The sequence below is a fragment of the Vicugna pacos genome, chromosome 8, assembly GCF_048564905.1.
Source record: "Vicugna pacos chromosome 8, VicPac4, whole genome shotgun sequence".
Taxonomy (NCBI): Eukaryota; Metazoa; Chordata; class Mammalia; order Artiodactyla; family Camelidae; genus Vicugna; species Vicugna pacos.
The window spans coordinates 18,740,317-18,759,873 of record NC_132994.1 but is presented as its reverse complement, the minus strand read 5'-3'; the positions used below and the strand labels follow the sequence as shown (position 1 = coordinate 18,759,873).

Here is a 19,557-nt window from a genome sequence, read left to right as displayed (position 1 = left end):
AGTCACTGGCATGAATGTTTCTGCCTGTCTGCTGGTTCAGGGTCAGTAGGTATATAGGGTTCAGTATTTTCTTGGTGTCTTCAAGATCATTGTCCAACAATCCCCAATTAAGAGGACCTTATCACTTGACTCTCAAACATTTCAATTACAAATCCTTTGGTCAACATTCAGGTCACCCACTTTCCCTTTTCCTCTTCCTACATTGATGACTCTCACAAAAGATTCAAAGTCTTACTCTTGTCCTCCTGGGGGATTTGAATGTCCATGTGGTTGGTCCATCTAATGTGCACTATCCTGTGATCACCACTGTGGCAACACTGGGCACCCAGGGTCACATTATCACCTGAGCACTACTGTACCACTGACGTCTCAAATGCCTGTCCTCCCACCCTGTTTACGCCCTCACTCCTTCAATTCTATTAAATGTTTCTTTGGTCTTACTAAAGAGCAGATTATCTTCTTTCGTCTTGACATCTGGTTATTCTGGGTCACTGGCTCCTTCTGCCCCTGTTTTCCTTCAGTACCTGAAGCACATGGTCAGTGAAGCTGGTAGAATTCTTCCCTAGTCCCTTGTCCTTCTATGACATCTTCCCCATGAAACCCAAGATGGACCAACTCAACTCTGTCTTACCCTGTGTCTGCACCCTGATGCCTACAAAGGCAATCTTGAGAAACAGATGAGAAAATAAATGGGAAAACAATTAATAAAATCTTAGACCCAGAGAAATGCTATTCTTCATGAGCCTGGCAACTTTGGGATACCTTATAAAAATGTACAGCCAATATACACTTCCAGGACTAATATCTGAGTCATACTTTTTTGGGAATAATTTTGGCAGAGACTTTTAATGAGGGTAATAACATTTCATTCTGTTGGTGTCAGGTTTTTCTAATGGGACCAGAGTCCCAGGATGACACAGTTGAGTCAGGCTGGTGGCAATACCATGACATGCAATGCCTTTTGTGGGCACAACCTTACCACTCACAGGCTTTGGAAAATGAGAGAATTTAATGTAAATGGGAGTTTAATGTGAGAACTGGAAGAGTGTGCTTTCCCCCACATGGCTTAAGGTAGAGTGGAAAACATAGGAAAGAAATGAGGTTTTTTTCTGATACCCTTTCGCCTTCTCCTTGGCTGAAGCTTTCCGTCTCATGTTTCTCCAAGCTTGAACCTCACAGATTGAACCACACCAAAAGCAACATTTTCTTGAGGAAGTTTAAAATGCAAAACCTTTGATGAGTTTTTCTCCCAGGTTAAGGTGATCATTGAGAATAGGGATGATTTTGATACTCTGACAGCTTCAGATGAAATCACTGCCCCAGGACCCCAGAAACTGTCCTGGTTCCCAGTGAGGATGGGGCAACTCTTCTTTTCCCAGTTACACCAGCACACCTGGGACAAATTCCTGTCACAGTCACAGCTGTCTCACTTGGTGCTTCTGATGCCGTCACCCAAAGAGTTTTAGTGAAGGTAAGGATTTGAAGTCTAAATAAATGAAATGGAAATTCATAACTGAAAAGGAAAGAGAAAGTGGTTTTTCTCTTGGTTAAATCTATTGGCAAGACCTAGTAGATCCTCTTCACCCTCCTGGCAATGCCTGATGGTTTTCCATCTGAATGGAAAACTATATCCCATGTATGTTTTAGAAGTAACTGCCAGTGTCTCCTTTAAATTTATAAGGTGACTAGAAAGCAAGTCAGTTGTATTCACAATCTGTGTGATGTTGGGATCCTCTTAAGTCATGCCAAGTTGTCATGTAGATTCTGAATTTTGGGATTCCTCAGTACGGGTAGAAGAGATTTTGTAGATGTTTTTCAGAGAAGAGAGTATGCAAACAGATGGCTCAGAATAGGGGTTAAGCGCTTGTGTTCTGGAGTGAGACAGCCCTGGGTTCGCATGCCTGCTCTGTCAAGGGTGCCTTTGGACAAGGCATTTGACCTGCCTCTTTTGATGATAATAGGACCCACCTAAGAGGATTTCTCACCACCTTTTCATCTTATTCTTTGTTATTTCCATTGCCATTCTGTGAAATGTTTTGTCCAGCTTAACTAGAATGTAAACATTTATCAACAAATTTGAAGCAAGAATCAAGACATGGTGGGTACTTATGTAACCACGCACAGGCCAGACTTACTATCTGCATAGAGTTCTCTGTAAACAGATGAGTGGAGACCGTGTTAATTGTGTTCCTTTTCTCAACAGGCTGAAGGGATAGAAAAATCCTATTCACAATCCATCTTATTAGACTTGATGGACAGCAGGTGACAAACTACCCTGAGAACTTCTTTTCTCCCTCCCTTCTCATACAGTGAGCGGTTGTGAGAGTTCAGATCAGCTGCAGGTGGTAAGAATAGAGTATATCACCATCACTGCTGGTTTACTTGCATATAATAATATATATTTTTCATCAGTTTGCAGGTGTATTTTCTTACTTAGTCCTAATGAGAAGTAGTTGCAAAGTGGTTTTAGTTGGTACCCACTGCTGAAGACAGAAAGGCTGTGTGTCCTGGACCAGTTCTTGTCAGTCGTCAGCACGCATGAAGCGCCTGGGGAGCTTGGGTGAAGGCAGAGTCTGGGTTAGGAGGCCTGGGGTGGGGCCTCAGATTATGCACGTCTCACAAGCTCCCAGACTAGCCTGTGGCTGGAGGGAGGGGTTATTCTAAGGGCAGAGCTTCTTGACCACTGGTGAATGCCAGCACCGTCTCTGGGGCTTTGCAAACACACGAAGCTCTGGATTCTGTTGTCACTCTGCTCAGAGTCTCTGGGGCTGTGGCTGGGCTTGCATATTTTGAAAAGTTTCCATGAGTGCTTCTGATCACCAAATGCTGAGCACTGCTGCCTGAGCCATTCTCTGTGCAGAACACAAGTAACCTTCATGGCAGGGGCTGCCCACTGGCTGGGTGCCCCTCTCCTAGCTACCTTTTGATAGCCAACCTAAAAGTCCTTTCAACTGTCCAACAGAGCTTCCACGCAAGTGGTTTATTTATAGAGTTGTGCTGTACACATACCTGAAGGCCGTGTGTCTAAAGACATCTAAGTAGTTTGTTAGGTCTTTGAGGTGTCAGAACCGAGGGCACTTTTTCAGATGTTCTTTTAAATCTCATTTGCAGGTGTCACACTTTTTATTATAACCCCCAACAGCCAGTTGCGAGGATTTTTTGGGGAGTCTTAGATAAAATTCTTAAAAAAAATTAAATAATCTCTCTTCTCAGGGATGCTCAGAGATGCCTTAGCACCTCCCACAGTGTTAAGCTGCTGAGTGATGCAGCAAACACATGCGTGGTTGAGGTGCACACACACACACAGATATACACACATACACACAAACACATAACACACATACACAAATACACACATACATACACACATAACACGCATACATACATACACCCATAACACACGCATACATACACATACACAGGAGAGGAAGAAGCCTCGGATTGTAAATGACACCACTGCTCTTCACATTGGAATGAGTCCGCCTATGGTTATTGAACTGCCATGAGGTTTCATTCTAAAGCTTGATTTCAGTAATGGATTTTAAAGCTTTACCATTACATGGTTATTTATTGAAATAAAAAACCCCTATTGTTACTCCAGATGCAAGAATGTTAGTTTGTTGCCTGTTGTAAATTTTTGAGAGTCTGTGTTCACTTTGCATATTAGAAACGTAAGCTGCAGTGGTAATAATAGTTAAAAGCATAGCCTGCAGCGGTGTGGACCTCACTGCGTTAACATCTAAAGTTTGAGACACACGCTCGCACGGCTGCAGCCTACTCACATGAAGCTCTTTCTCTCTTGTGGATTCAGTTTATTTTAGAAGCAGCTTTTCACTAGGTATCTGGACTTGGAAGGGTGTAAATTTCTAAAATAAGCCACATGACGGATATCCTATGCAGTTTAACCATACTGGGGTCAGAATTAGAACTCAGCCTCTATATGTGTAAAATTTTATATATTTTCCTGAGTTATGGTGTTAGAATGCGGGTAAAGTGTGTGTTTTGTATAACTTTAAGTAACTAACTTTGAAGAATATTTCTAATCCCTTTTCATCCTGAGATTCACTGAAATGCTTGAAACACTTGTTAGCTCTGCTTTGTTGTTGCTGAATAGAGCACATTGAAACATACCACAACCCCTGCTCTTAGAAATGTCATTTCTCAAGAACTTGTAGTGTATTAGTAAGGAAATCAGAATAAAATTCTATTCCTGTGAAGAATACTAATAATAAAACCTTTTTTTCTATGTAAGAATGATGGTTTCTTGATTAATTCCTGAAATTTTTGTCTGAGAATTTTTTTAAACTTACTTTTTGCTAAAATATGCCATGTCTTTGAGCTGAAAGTCTCCTAATTTGTCACATAACCTGCAAGTTCAGTACCTCTCATTTGGCCAGTTTTCCTAAAAGCTTGATGTGCAGTTTCTGCTCTGCTCCAGGCAGTGGAATAACAATACTGCTTCTGGGTCAGGTGCCTTCTGCTCTCACAGGGAGTCTCTTTGCCACCAGTAGGTACAGTTATTTGAGGATTTGCTGAACATTTTAAATATCTTGTGCTTTCAGCAGATATTCTTGGTTCTTCCATAAATGGCTTTGCCTCACGAATTTGGATGCCTCATGGCTGTGGTGAACAGAACATGCTAAATTTTGCTCCATATATTTATGTTTTGGATTACCTGACTAAAGAGAAACAAGTGACCGGATTTAAGAGAAAAAGCCCTCTCTTTCATTTATGAAGCAAGGTAAGCATTTTGGAAACATACTTTTAATTGTAAAAGTAAATTTGATTAGTTTTCTTCAGTCAGAGTTGACCCTAGACTGTTTCAAAATGGACAGACTTTTGTCTCTGTGATTGTGGGACTACACGGGGCTGAATGTGCCAGAGCTGCAAGCAGTGGGAAGCTGTCACTGTCCTCCCTCAGCTCAGTGCTCAGTAATCATCGTGAAGGTGTTTGTTGAGGAGTTCTGTTCATTCAGTTCATTAAGGGATGTGTATTTTCAGAAGGGACGTGAAATTTAAAGCCACTTAAAATGAGTGTCCACTGATACATTCCACATTCATGGAGCATCTCTTAGGGCCGGGGTCAGGTCCAGTGCTGAGGAGGTGGAGGAAGTCAGGCCTTTGCTCTCAAGGAAGTCTCCGCACCATGGAGAAAGTCTGTACAAAAACGCACATGGTGCCGTGTGGCGGGGACCTTCTCAGTGCATTTAACATTGCAAGTAGTTGGGGGTTAGGAGAGAAGTGTGTTCATGGGGAGGCCCTGCTGGCCCCTTAGAAATGCCACACCGGCGAGTCCTCTGCCCTGCCTTCTGCAGAGGCTGATACTGTTTGCAGATGCCAGATGCTCTGTATCTACAACTGGCTAATAACAACAGTTAACATCAGTTGAGTGCTCACTATGTGGCAGGCGGTGTCCTAAGCACCTTGCATCTAATATCTCCTTTCCTGGTCACAGTCAGTGTGGTGATTGTCCTTGTGTTGTTACAAATGAGGCAACTCAGGCATAGGAAAGTTAACTAACTTGCTAGGATCACGTAGCAAGTGAGTGGCAGGGCTGGGATTTCAACTCCCTGTCTGGCCCCTGGGTCCATGCTCTTACTGTCCATACTTAGGAGAAAATGAAAAGTTGTGAGGCCTTGTGACTAATTGTAATGTAAACTTGATTTCCTCAAAAACTCCCAAAGCCAGCCACCTGAAGTCCCACTCTCAGTCTTGCACTGCCATTAGGGGCCTCTAGCAAGACCTCTGTGTGACCGAATTGATCCGTCTGCAGAGTCTGGGATGCTTGCTGTCGGTCAAACTCATGAGGATTAGAATAGTTCATGCAAAGTGATAGGAAAATGCTTGCTCAGTATAAAGTATAAATTGAATCAACGCTTTTCAAACTCGTAAACCTTTTGACTTTTTATTTTCCTAGTGAATGAGTTCAATGTCACTAGAGGCAAGCTATTAGTGGTTTTGCTAACTTTCCCAAAGTTAAGAATTAGAAAACTTAGTAAAGACATTATTTTAATGTGAGCTTTTCTTCCGGTTTCCCTCAGTGTGTAGAGACTTGTTTATCCTAAACCAAAATCTATGTACTAATGATAACTATCACTGTTTTTATGTGTTCATTTAATTCTCACATAACCCATACTGTTATCACTTCCATTTTACAGGTGAGTAAACTGGGGCATCACGAGGTTAAATAACTTCCCTTTAGTTACCCGAAGGTGGTGTGGCTCTGGGGTCCATGCTCAGAACACTATGGGACAGTGTTTCTTGCAGCATTCTTAGATTGTTGGAAACAATAAGATGTGATGGAGGAAGACCAGGGATGGGGCCAAGGTGCTTCAGTAGACCAGCCTGCCAGAGGTCTCTGTGGGGGTTCTGATAAAATAGTAAGAGGACCATGGGGCCTTGTGGGTAAGGAGACACCAGAAGTTAGAATTTGGGGAGTCAGGTTGGACCAGAGAGAGCTGTAAGGTGTTGGATCTGAGGGGATGAGTGGCAGGCAGCTCTCCCTGGGTGGCTGACCTGGACAAGGGCTGATTGTAAGGGGGGTAATCAGTGAGTAACCAGTGAGGCCTTGAGTTTTCCAGGATGCTTTCATAGAGGAGAGGGGGCTTGATCACCTTGTCAACTGACCTATAATACAGTTGACCCTTAAGCAACAAGGGTTGGAGCTGCATGGGTCCATTCATATGCAGATATTCATCAATATTAAGTCTACAGTACTCCACAGTGTGGTTGGCTGAGTTCAGGGATGCAGAGGAACTGTGGATGCAGAGGGCCAACTCTGTTCTATGTGGATTTACCCCAGTGTGGCTCAGAAATCTACTGTATACACTTTTCAAAGTGGTTTGGAGGTATGGAGGGTCATCCTATTCACTTAGCCTGTAGTCGGAGGCTAGTAACTTTGCGACTGTCATTCATGGGTCATTCATTTGGCCAAATAGAGCCAGAATTGTGAAGTAGGTAGGGTGGTGGTCTTTTTTCATTCATTCATTCATTCATTCATTCATTCAGACCTTCGTTGTACACATATTTATTGAGTACCTGCTGTATGCCAGGCACTGGGAATACAAAAGGAAGAGTTCCCTTCCCTCATGTTGCTTATGCTATGGTAGGACTAGGAAGAGACGGTTAATGTATCAGTCAGTACACTAGGCAATAAGAAAAATGTCAGAGATATGTCTGGCAAAGAATTCAAAGAGAGGTCATTGACAGAGTGGAACTAGTAGCTACTTGAGGTTGAAGAGCTAACACTTACAGTGAAATCTGAATGACACAGGCCAGCCGTCCAAAGATGAGGCAGCAAAGCATTCCCCAGAGAAGGAAGAGCCAGTGCTGCTGTGTGAGGCCAACTCCGCTCGGCATGCTTGAGGGATGCTGGCAACAGAAGGCCTGTTAGCAGGACTCGACCCCGTGATACTCAGCAGGTGGGCACTGCTTGTTGAGAGCCCTCTGCTGGAGGCCTGGCCACGTGCATGAAGGGAGACTGGAGACCCGCAGACCCCAGGAGGGGTTGTTTGTAGTGATTTTCCCATTGTTCTTCTAGTGTTGCCCTTCTTAGAAGGATATTAGCCTTCTAGTACTATCCTTCTGAGGAGATGATATGCCAAGTAGGATTGCATGCCAGGCCAACGGCATGTTTTACACTGAAGGATTTATTAGGTGGCTAAAATGATAAATTCAAGATCTACAACATGTGAAATTCTTTCAGGTATTCTGGATTGATTTCACACAAAATGTATTTTATCTTTGATCAACCCATCGCCCCCATTCCCAGTCCTGAGGCCTGTTTTCCCTTTGCTTCTTTGGAAGAATTTCTCAGAGCTTTCATTTTGCCGCCAATATGACTTCACCCAGAACTCTCTCATTGTGTGACTTTATTTCAGTTGACAACAGGAATAAACTGAAGGGCAAGGAGGTTGAAAGAGTTTTCGGGGGGAGCTCTCCGGGGGATGAGGCCCTCAGCATCCTGAAGCTCCACACCACTCCATGACCAGTCACATGCCAACACGTCTTTCTTGGGTGAGTCTAAATTCTGCAAATGTCCTGAACCAGCCAGCCAAGTAGCAGCAATATTTGAAAGGAAAGCAGTGTGGCCCAGAAGCAGTGGCAGAGATCAGAGATGCCTGGGGCTGGCACGTGCGGGCGGGGCGTGCTGGGCCTCAGGGCCTCTGTGCGCACGGGTAGGGGCTCGGGGTTCCGAGGCGCACGGGCACTGCATCAGCGTTGCTAGGCTGCGGTTACTGTGTACGGATAGAATCCAACGGACACAGCTTCCCAGCCAGACCCCAGTGGTGGTGGAAAGCCTACTTGTAGAGATAATGAGCCGATTTTTTTGCGTTTGCCGTGCGAGCTGCGAGTCGCCTGTGGGCTGTACCATCAGCCCTCAGAGAGACCGCAGGAACTCGCAGCCTGGCTACCACATTCACAGGAGAGACCTAAAAAAGATCCATAGAGCTGCCTGTGCTGGAGATGTCAGGAAGGTCCAGCGAGTACTCTTCCTGAGACAGAATGGCCTGGACGAGCGTGATAGAAAGAACAGGTCACAGGGGTGGCAGGACAGGGCAGGGCGGGTCTGGGAGGGGCCGGGGGCCGGGGGCCTGGCCCAGCTGTCAGTTTCCCTCTGAGGCTCCTGGAAACCAGCGTGGGGTCCAGTGGCCAGCAAACTTTATAGGCGGCTAAAGCTTGAGCTGGTTTTGGACCCACTCATAATTCCCCTTAGAGAGCACTTTCCTGACAGTTTTTCAGTGACTTAACTGCATGGCAGTAATAATAGAGACCAGATTCAACATAAAGATAAAAATGGCATCTTATTTTGAATGTACACTTTTATATACAGGAAAGTGTGTAATGAGAAAAATAATTGCCATGATAGATGAGCCTCTGGGATAAAACTTCTTGGGATAAAATTCAAGATCCATTTTATATCAGTGTACACGTTTGTACATACATTCTTTACTGAAGGACCTTAGAGGACAACTTTGAAGTGGGGAGATAGATAGCTGTGCTCTTGAACACGTGGACTCATTTTCTTTAAATCTGTGGTCTTCCCATATTTATTGAATTTTCCATAAACCAAATTCAAATTACAGGCTTTTTTTGCTTGTTGCTTTCAAAGACTTGTCAGTAAAAATGAACATATTGTCTGACACAAATACACTGTACATCTTTTAAAGGCACATTGTTGGTTTTTTTGGTTAATCTTATTTTCTGATCTACAGGGTTTTAATTTTTTTTTATGTTGTTCAATCAACCTCCAGAATTCTTGCTTTTGAAGTCCTTCTTTGGAATGTCTTTGTCAGCATAAAAAATGTATAGATAGAAATTTATGTTTTCTTCTGGTACTTTTCTCACTTTGTATATTTAAAAATGTTTATCCATACGTCTTACACTTATGTATGTGAGATAAAAATCTAGCTACTTTCCTCTAAATAGATTGTTTCTCCATCACGCATGAATAACTTCTCTTTCCCTTATATGAAATTTCATCAGTAACAAGTTCTAAAGTCTTACATAGACTTGGGTGTTTGGGCATGTTCCAATCCATTCATTTATGTGTTTTTTTCAACTGTTGGTAAATCAGTAATTTGTGGAAATTTACAGCACATTTTGATATCAAGAAGGGTAACGCTTTGTCTTTGTCTACTACACAGATGTTTGAATTTCATCACAAGAATTCAAAACAGCATGTGTAACTCACAATTTTTCAATGGAAGTCTAGTTGATTTACAATATTGCCTATCATGTTTTTAAGGTCTAAAGTTGATTTAAATGCCACCCGTGTGACAAGAACTGCAGTAGACCTGCGGCATGGACCATTATTGCACTTACTGAAAGGCACCATAGGTTGTCAAATGCCCCACTATTTTATGCCCCAATAAGGAAATTTGTTAAGTGCTGCCAACTCCCAGATACAGAGAACAAACTAGTGGTTCACAGTGGGAAGAGGGAAGCGGGGCGGGGCAGTATAGGGGTAGGGAACTTAGAGGCACAAACTGTAAGATTTAAAAGAAGCTACCAGAATATATTGTACAACACGGGGAGTATAGCTACTGTTTGATAATAACTCCAAGTGGAGTATAACTTTGAAAGGTTGTGAATCACTGAACTGTACACCTGTAATTTCTGTCACCGTGTTATACATCAACTATACTTCCGCAACAATAAAAATGCAACCGGAGACCAAAAGATATTCCAATAATTAGACCAACAGGAAAAATGAGAAACAGTTTTAAAAAATACTACCAATTATGGTTGTAAGACATGATGAATTTGAAATTGCCTTCCCATGCCAGAGATGTTAAACTGTGAGAAAATGAGCATCTTAGAATCATTGAAGTCCAGTGTTCTCTCTGATCCTTACAGAAGCAAAGTAGGTGTGATACCATTTTACTTCATTGAAATGCTGTCTTTGTAAAATAGTAGTGAGAGTCATGATTATATTGTCGGACAGCAACTGAGCTGTTACTTGTGCAAGGAACTGTTGCAAACACTTTGCATGGATTTTCACTGAAGCGTCACAGCCGTGTCCTGTGAGATAACTCCTACTTCATCCCTGTTTGGTTGATGAGGAAATTGAGGCACAGAAAGGCTAAGTGGCAGCTTGTAAGTGACAGTTAAAGTAGAAGTCCGGCCCAAGTTGAGCTGAATCTCGAGGTCATGCTTACTATTCAAACAGGTTGTTCTTCCTTTAATGTGGTGAGTAATAAGAGCTTATAAATAGTGTTCTTCCTGCATAAGGAAACTGAGTATTTCTTTTAAAGGGGTAGGAAGAGCATGCTATTGAATGTTTCCAGTGATATGAGTAATTGTATGTTTGAACTACTACGCTCTAATGTCCTAAAAAGTTGTCTCCCGTTCATAGGACGGCCCTCCATTTGGCCTCTGCCAATGGCCACGGAGGCGTGGTGACTCTTCTTCTGGAGCGAGGCTGCCAGATCGATGCCCGGGACAGGAAGAAAAGGACGGCGCTGATCAAGGTGTGTAGCAGCCAGCCGTGCCCACATGAGGTGGAGTCCATGTAATGACTTAAAACTGAATTGGTTTGGTTTAAGCATAATGAACCGCTGGGACTTGTGGCATGTTGACTTGGAATTCCTGGCACTTACAGTCTGTTTCTTGGCATGATACCGACAGGCCGTACAGTGCGAGGCGGAGGAGTGCGTGGAGATCCTCCTGAAAAGTGGAGCGAACGTCAACGCCGCAGATGTGCTTGGCAACACCGCACTCCACTATGCGGCATGCCTCGACACCGCGTCTATCGCGGAGAAGCTGCTGTCCCACGCCGCGGACATGGACATGAGAAATCAGGTATAGCTCCACTCGCTTTCTTGACAAAGTATTTCAAATACAGGTTCTTTTTTAGCCACAGGTGTTTTATTTCTAATACATGTACCGAATAGACTACATCAGGCCCTGTTACCATGGAAACAAGTCCAAAGCCAACGCCAGGGGCTAGAGAAAGGTGATGCCCACAGGAAAGGCAGAGCTCTGTCACCCAGCACCTGTGCTACCCTGGAAGGAACAGCTCCCCATTAGGAAGTGCTTGGGAGTGGGTGGTAGGTTCAGAGGCCATAGAAGATGAAGGCCTGGGGGGAGTGAAATGATGATGAGGGCTGGCTGCCTTAAGAGGCGGGGTGGCTACTGGGGATGGGTGGGAGGAGGGAGGCTCAGTATGCAGCAGGGGAGCTGGGTGAGTGCACATGGGCAGGGGAGGCAGCAGGCCACAGGCCCTGAGCACCCCAGGACCCCCGGTAATAGGATCAGGGCAAGTGAGGTCAGTCAGGTCATGTTTGACAACCGGCAAGGGCATTCACTGGTGCTGGTGTCCATGTGGCCCACCACGTACACCTTAGGGTCTTCCACGCTTAGCCTGGTGTAGCTCCTCAGTGGGGCTGTGGCTCTTTGTGGGCAGCAGGTGATGGCAAAGCTGGTCCGCCTGCTTTTGCTCCAGGACATCTGTTACCTCCCGCCACTGCAGCCCTGCCAGGAATGCCCTCCGCTGACATAGTAGGTGCAGTTTTACATATTGGAGGCTCAGGCACTTCCTGAGTGAAAATGTTTGGAAAGAACTTGTCTAAGATTTCACTTTAAATAATGAGATTTGCAAAGAAGCATTAGAAGGTGCAGCTTTCTTTTGTTTATTTATGGCAGATATTTGTGCAAACGTTGCATTTGTTGCAGGTAAAAAAAAATTCTTTTCAGTTTTTACCCACTCACTTTTTTTTCTGTTTGGTGTAAAAATCAAAGAAAGCAAAACTTGCCTTGGAAATAGACTTTGTCTTAACACTGAAGCAAAACAAAAACATCTGACAGTGTAATCAACTTCTTGCTGCTATGGACAAGTTTCTGTTTTATTAAAACAAAGAATTTATCTAAAACTGATTTCTGTCTCATTGCCCAAGGCTTAAGGGGAAATAAAAGGAAACAGACTATGGATTGAGCAGTTGAAATATGCAGGCTAGTGTGGAAATTGGGAAATAGCAAGAGGAGGTTTTTGTTTTCCTTCTGTTTATGTAGTTGGGCAAGCTGTTCTTCACTTGTTGGGGAGAAACATTGTCATCTTGGGAAAGAGTGTGAGTGAACTGTACACTTGCCGAGACATCAGCTTTATGGGGACTCTGAGGAAATGACACTGGTGGTGAACAGGGGGTGAGTCCGTGGGAAATAAGAAGAACAGATAACAAACTGACCCAGTGTCCTATTCTGGCAGAAACAGCCTCTTAGATAAGAGTCTAGACTTGGCTGTCAAATCTAGGATGTCTTGATGGGAAGTAAAGAATGCAGAGATAATGAAATCAAGTTGCTTCTGAATTGAGTAGTCCCTGTTGTACTGCTGTCTACCCAGGAGAATGAAATGCAGTTTTGTTAAGTGACTTTTATGTCTCAACATTTCTTTGTCTGTGCAAATCCTCAGATGAGGGAAGGAACTGGCCACGTGGGTAAGCGATGAGTCCGAACTGGTCGGTTGTCTCCTGTGCAAGTTCTCAGCTAAAATCGTGCCAGTGAACCACAATCACCTGGCAGCATCTCCAAAAATGTTCAAGCCTAGGCTATCCCCTGAAGATTTTGAGTGAATAAATGTAGTAAGGCCTGGGCACGGGTAGTCGAAAGATTTCCTTGAGATTCTGATACAGCCCTTGGGTGAGAACTGTTGAATGGCTACGTGTACTACGTGTCAGTTCACAGCTCTTGAACAGAAGGCCTCTCTAGAAGAGTGGGAGTGTGACAGATGTGGCGTCCTTCAGTGCTCTCCTGTCCAGCCACAGAAGTCTGACTTCTATCCATCCCTACTTCTGTGCTTGACAAGTTAAAACGAGGATTATTGGCAGTATCTGTGGGCTTGAAGAATAACTCCTTTTTCCTTCCAATCACTGATCATTCGGTGTCACTCAAAGAGTCTTAGAAATTTGCTTCTGGTGAATGATTTAATAAGTAGAGCCCTTTAAGGATTTTGCACCTTTTGTTACCAACCAAGGCATTAGGCCAACAGGGTTTCCTGAGTGCAGTGATAGTAAGTCATGACCCTTCTGTTGGTTAAATCTGTGTGACCGAATCTTGCAATATATCTGTTAGATTCACTGAGCACCTGCATCATTAAAATGGTGGGTTTTTTTAAAAAATTGCAGTATACTTGATTTACAGTGTTGTGTTAGTTTCTGCTTTATAGCGGTGATTCAGTTATATACACACACACACACTTTTTCATATTCTTGGCCACTTTGGTTGACTACAGGATGTCGCATACAGGGCCTTGCACTGTATAGTGGGACGGTGTCGTTTATCTATTTTATATGCAGTAGTTTGTATTTGCTACTCCCAAACTGCTAACTTACCCCGCCTCCACCACCTTTCCCCTCTGGTAGCCATCAGTTTGTTTTCTACATCTGTGAGTCTGTTTCTGTTTCTTCAGTAAGTTCATTGGTGTCATAGTTTGGAGTCCACATATTAAGTGATATCACCTGGGGTTTGTCTTTCTCTTTCCAACTTTCCTCATCCAGGATGATAATCTCTGGTCCCATGCATGTTGTTGCAAATGGCAGGATTTCATTGTTTTTATGGCCGAGTAGTATTCCATTCTAAATGAATACACCATGCAAGATGGCAGTTTTAAACATCAAAACCCAGGAGGTTACTAACAGAAGGGAATTGTTTTAAGAATGTAGTTTCAGGCATCTTATGAATTAGACATCCATATGATTAACAATAAGGGAGACTGCGATACAGATTGTAGTCTGAGTAGGCATAGGAAAAGTTCTTAAAGTAGGTATTATGAGTCTTAACAGCACTTTTTATGACATGTTGGGGCCCAGTTTTTTTTTTTTTGGTAGGACATATGCTACTAAAGGAAGGAAAGGTTTTACATCCAAATATTTGCTTCATACCCAACTGTTTGGAAACACAGCAAACATACAAACACAAGTGGGCTATAGACGAAACATGGCCCCTGGATATGTTCAGTTGGCCTCCACACGTTGAGTCAACGTTTAAAATTTAGGAGACTCGTGCAGAAATCTACATTTCAGACTTGAACTAAAGGAACAAATCTAGTCCCCCGTGAGCCCAGGCTCCCGTGTGGTCTGCTGTGCAGAGGCGGCCCCTAGTCAGTGGGGTGTGTGTTCTCCACTTTGCCGTCCTCACCTGGGACCTTCACTGAACATGGGTCCCCTACTTTGCCTCTGTACGCATTTGATTTGACAATTCCTGTTTTACAGTATATTTTGATAATGATTTTGAGGTTTTAAAGTCAGTGTATATTAAATTTATAATCTATTTCATATTGTATAATAATCTCACGCATGGGATTGAATTTTTCAAATTAGAACTTATAAGTTGATTTTTAAAACAACCTTTTTCTTTTCATGAATATGCAAATAATCATATTCCCATCGGAATGTCTTTAAACCTGATGAGGTTGGTCGTGGTCAAATCTGTACAGGTTATGCTCACTGCAGACGGTGTGATGTCTTTCTCCTCCGCGTGGCTCCTTAGAGTTGTGCTTGACTCAGTAGCTACATGGCTCCCTGTGGAGCAGCGCTGAGAGCGCTGAGCGCAGTCACAGAGCAGTAAGGGGGCGACAGAAGGCCTGGCAGAAGCAAAGGTTCTTGGAACCAAAGGTTCTTGGAACCAGTAAGTGCTTGAAGTGAGTTTTAGAGAATGACTTCACGGTGAACTTTCTGAAGAGCTCAAGGAGGAGTGTTTTAAAGAGTAGGAGCCCAGAGGGGTGAGGAGGAAGAGGCTACTTTGTATTTACTTTACATGATATGTTTATGTTCAGAGACTTACAAGTTTTTACATTCAGTTTTGAAATATGTAATTTTGTACATTATACACTGTTTTTGCTGTTTTACAGGATGACCTGACACCACTGTTACTTGCCAGAAGGAACAACAGGCAGCTAATGGCAGACTTTTTAAAGGAAAAACAGGCACATATGCCTACAGTTGAGAAGACGAAAAGGTACAGTAGTTTGTTACCTTTAAAAAAAAAAAACTTTGCTGTTGTTCCCGAGCAGTATCAGTTAGAAAACTTAAATTAATAAAATGATTAACTTAGAATCCACACATCTTCGGTTAGGGAGAAAAGCAATTCCGACTGGGTGTCACAAAGAACAGAATAGAACAGGATTCCTCTTCCTTTATAATATTGACTGATGTCATTTGCAACCTGATTCTTTTGATCATATGCTCTTCTCATAGGTCAGGGAAATCACTTTCATTTTATTAGTATGAATTCCAATTTTAATTGATGTTATGATAGAACATTGAATATCTGAATTCTTTTATAATAATGTTTATATTTCTACTGTGTATAGGTTTTTTCTTAAAAGATGAAGGTTAAACATAGAGGAATTTGTTTTATCTTTTAGATGACTATTAGCTTGAAATGAGTTTCTTTGAAGAATACTGATATTTTTAGGTTATCACACACGAGTGTTCATCACCATTACCGGATCCTATGGGCTCATCCGTTTTTATCCTTTTTCAATTCTTGTACATTTTGATGATTTTATTTTTAATTGATAATGGTAGAAACAGGAAAGATAGCTTTAGTGATTGAATAAACATTTCCTTTAAAGCAGACAAGGCAGTGGTAGATGATAAAGAGGAAAGAGTTGAGCTTTAGATCCAGACCAGGTTTAAGTCCTAGCTTTCCTGTTTGTCAGGTGTGTTCCCTGAGGAACATGATTTCTTATCGACAGATAGGTTTCCTGATACGTAAAGGAGGACAGGAGTACATCCTTTATGGGGGGTTGTGTGTAAGAAGGAAATACATACGGTATTTAATTCAGGGCCAAGCACATGCTTCTCAGCATGATTCACTGCAACCGTGACTATTTTCATTATTCATGTTATTGTTTGAAGCCTGCAAACAGCTTTTGTTTTCCTGACCTCTAGCTGATTTTAAAGTATAAACTTTCAGACTCATCAAGAAATGGGGAAATCTTTATTTAAATCTTTCCCTACTTGACATAAGTGACCTCAGCATCGTTTCTTGTCCATCAGAGGACTTTAAATCTGCAAGTTCGTCTCTGTGTTACCCCAGGAGGACAGGGGGCTGCTTTTTTGTGGCTTGCTTTTGGCCTTGAGGTAACTTGCCGAGATGAACACTTGAGCATGTATATGATCAGTCTTACAGAGATGGTCAAGGTACAATATATCAAATAAGCTGTTGGAGTAAGTTAAGTAAATTCCTTGGGGAGGGGGTGAGTTTTCTTCCCTGATTTTAGAACAGCCCTCATGCTTGCTGTAAATGATAAATCACCAAATATGGTCAGGCTTCTTCTTCAACAAGGCATCGATATCTTTCCTCAAGATACCTAGGCATGGAGTGTAGAAGGATATGCTCTTATTAGTGGTTTTAATATGTAAGTGTTTACACTAAAATGGCGATGATCACTAAACTGAGGTTGAAAATAAGTGTTACTTGTCACACGACAGGTGAGAGTTCCGAGTTGGGTGCAGGCAGTTGGGGGATGGCAGTGAGCTGTGCCCATCATGAGCTGGAAATCACGCCAAAGGCCAGACTAGTGAGATGCAGCAGTGGCCCAGGATCCTTTATCTCAGGGCCTCTGAGCCCTTTGTCCTTCAGCATCCTCATGTTCTGTATTTCATTCCAAGTGTATCCCTTATGCATGGGGTACAAACAATGTCATAACTGATTTTTCTAAGCAGCTATTTGGGTCTTAAAGTGTTTAATTGAGCAGAAAATCCTGTCTTATGCCTTGAGGGCTTTCCTCTGTACTCTTCCTCTGGAATCTTCCAAGAAGCGAAGGGATTCCCTGAGGTCAAAGTGACACCCGTCTTCCACAGGTCACTGGGGTTGGGGTGGGGAGAAGGGCTTTCTAGCCATTCTGTTGTTCCCCTCGATTCTGTTGCTGCAGCGTCGGTATGAAAACTGGTCTCAGCAGGGTCTCGGTGGCAGCTGGGTCTGCGCTGTGCATGTTGTTCTCTAAAGACCTTTAATAACATCATTTTAAAAGAAGAAAAGAAAACAGAATGTGGCCCTGCAGTTGGTCCTGTGTGACCTCCCAGGATGCCCGTGCTGACCCACGCTCCTCAGCCTTCCTCGTGACCCACACTCAGACTGCAGGGCGACAGCTTGTATAGTTCTCATGCATTGCTTGTGTGACGTCCTGTACTTACAAATACAGCTACAAAACATGTAATAGCTGAGGTGCCCTGAATTATAATCCCTGAAAAAGGATGGCTCATCACCATAACTTGGAACATTTTCTGAAAACTGCACCTTTGAATATTGCACCTATGAAAAAACACACATTGGTTTTTATTTGGGGTGCTAAAATAGTTCTGGCATTAAAGTTCAAGAAGGATTTATTCAATTTCTTCACCGTTTCTCGGAGCATTGTGGGGGTATATTTTGTCATTCAATCCTCTGAATACTATTGGGAATTAAGGCTACAAGATCCCAGTTTTATAGAGGAACACTTTGAGCTGATGAGAAACAACTTTTCCGGGAACAAATAGCTGTTGGTTACAGAGCTCGGACTTCTGAGTTCAAGATCCTTTCCGTGTGTCAGACTAAGTCTAGTTCACTTCATGAGCTATCCTGCCCTCAACTCATGACTGCTTAACCTGACTTCTTTTTCTCCTTAAATTACATGTTAAAGAACAAGTGTATAGAACTTAGAAATTTGAGGTATACAGGACCATTGAAGGTTTGATATTAGCTCTGCTATTGTATGAAATAATGTAAGAGTTTAGTATGTTTGGTCATTATTTTCATATTGGCATTCAAGAGTAATATTTATCGATTACTTTTTTTAACATAGCGAACACAAAGACGAAAGGAGACGTGAAACACCTTTTCAAACTACCAGCCTGGCGAAGACTTCTGATTGTAAGTGACTCTCTGTGGTCCTGCCATAGATGGAGAAAGTGAGAGTGAGGCAGTGCTGATCATGACAGAGCAGTCAGAGCAGCCAGTGTGGGAATTTCATGTATACCTTGATTTTTACAATTAATTTTTCCCTTAATGCTCTACTGTTCCAGATTATTTAGGAAGTTAATTGTAGGTCATTTAAACCCTGAGACACTGTTGTCTGGAAAGAAATTCACGTATTTAAACACAGCCCCTGAAATCCCATGTTCTGTCTTTGTGTAAAGAAGGAAAACAGATCTTTAAGTTTGTTGTCCATTTCCTCCATCAACCACACTATAACACACTGGACTTCTCATAGAACTGGATCTAATGGGTTACACTGGGGAAATGAAGGTTAGTTATTGAAGGTTAGTTATTGCATAGTGACTCATCTCACTTAAAAAGTTACTGTCTTTAAAAGTGAGAAGTCAGTAATCCCTTCCTGGTACTCTAACGCTTTGGCAACCCGTGAGCACTGCAAAGCTGAGCCAGTGCGCAGCACACCAGTAAGAGGTTGTTGTTGAAAAGTACCCAGCGACAGTACAGAAGTCCGGAAAGCAGTGCCTTGTGGAGAAGCACTGGTCATTTTTCCCATCCTTACACCAACCAGGTCTCACTCTTACAACTTCATTCCTCATAAGTGCGAACAGAATGTGATATGCTGACCTAATGACAACCAGATGTATTCTTGTCTTTCTCCTCCTTCTCTTCCTCCCTCTTCCTCTTCTTATTTTTCGATACTTGTCATGAAACTAATTTTGTTAGAACCAGCTGCTCTGTTGCCATCAGTTAAAAGATTTTCATCATAAATATTCAAATAGCCCAACACAGGACTTAAGAAACTCCAGTAAAAGCACAAAAATGCTTCCCATGCGCATGAACACTGCTGTGCCGCCTAGATGAGAGCCCTGGCACTTGCACAGTCTGTGCTCTGTGGGGGCCCCTGTAACACAGCCAGCCCCTGGCAAGCAAAGAGCTTCTGCTGGTTGGCGTTGCCAGTTATGGGAGACACAGGGATGGAACTGGTAGTTCTTGTCCTTAAAGCAATCAGAATACGACACAGTTGTCCCTGGTTGTTTTCTGTGTTTTTTAAGATAGAATATTGAAAGGAAGCATTCTCATTGATCTGATAATTATTATCACTTTTTAGGTCATTTTTTCCCAGATAAATGGCTGTCAAGT

General features: G+C 42.7%; 1 protein-coding gene across 1 annotated transcript; it reads left to right on the top strand.

Moving 5' to 3' along the window:
* Nucleotides 1–8,029: 8,029 nt before the first annotated feature.
* LOC140697656 (putative ankyrin repeat domain-containing protein 26-like protein) lies at nt 8,030–18,713 on the top strand. Its single transcript, XM_072965603.1, has 5 exons — nt 8,030–8,536; nt 10,859–10,973; nt 11,131–11,304; nt 15,347–15,453; nt 18,287–18,713. Exons 1-5 carry the CDS (start codon nt 8,316–8,318, stop codon nt 18,360–18,362), a joined length of 693 nt encoding a protein of 230 aa, XP_072821704.1. The 5' UTR covers nt 8,030–8,315; the 3' UTR covers nt 18,363–18,713.
* Nucleotides 18,714–19,557: the final 844 nt, after the last annotated feature.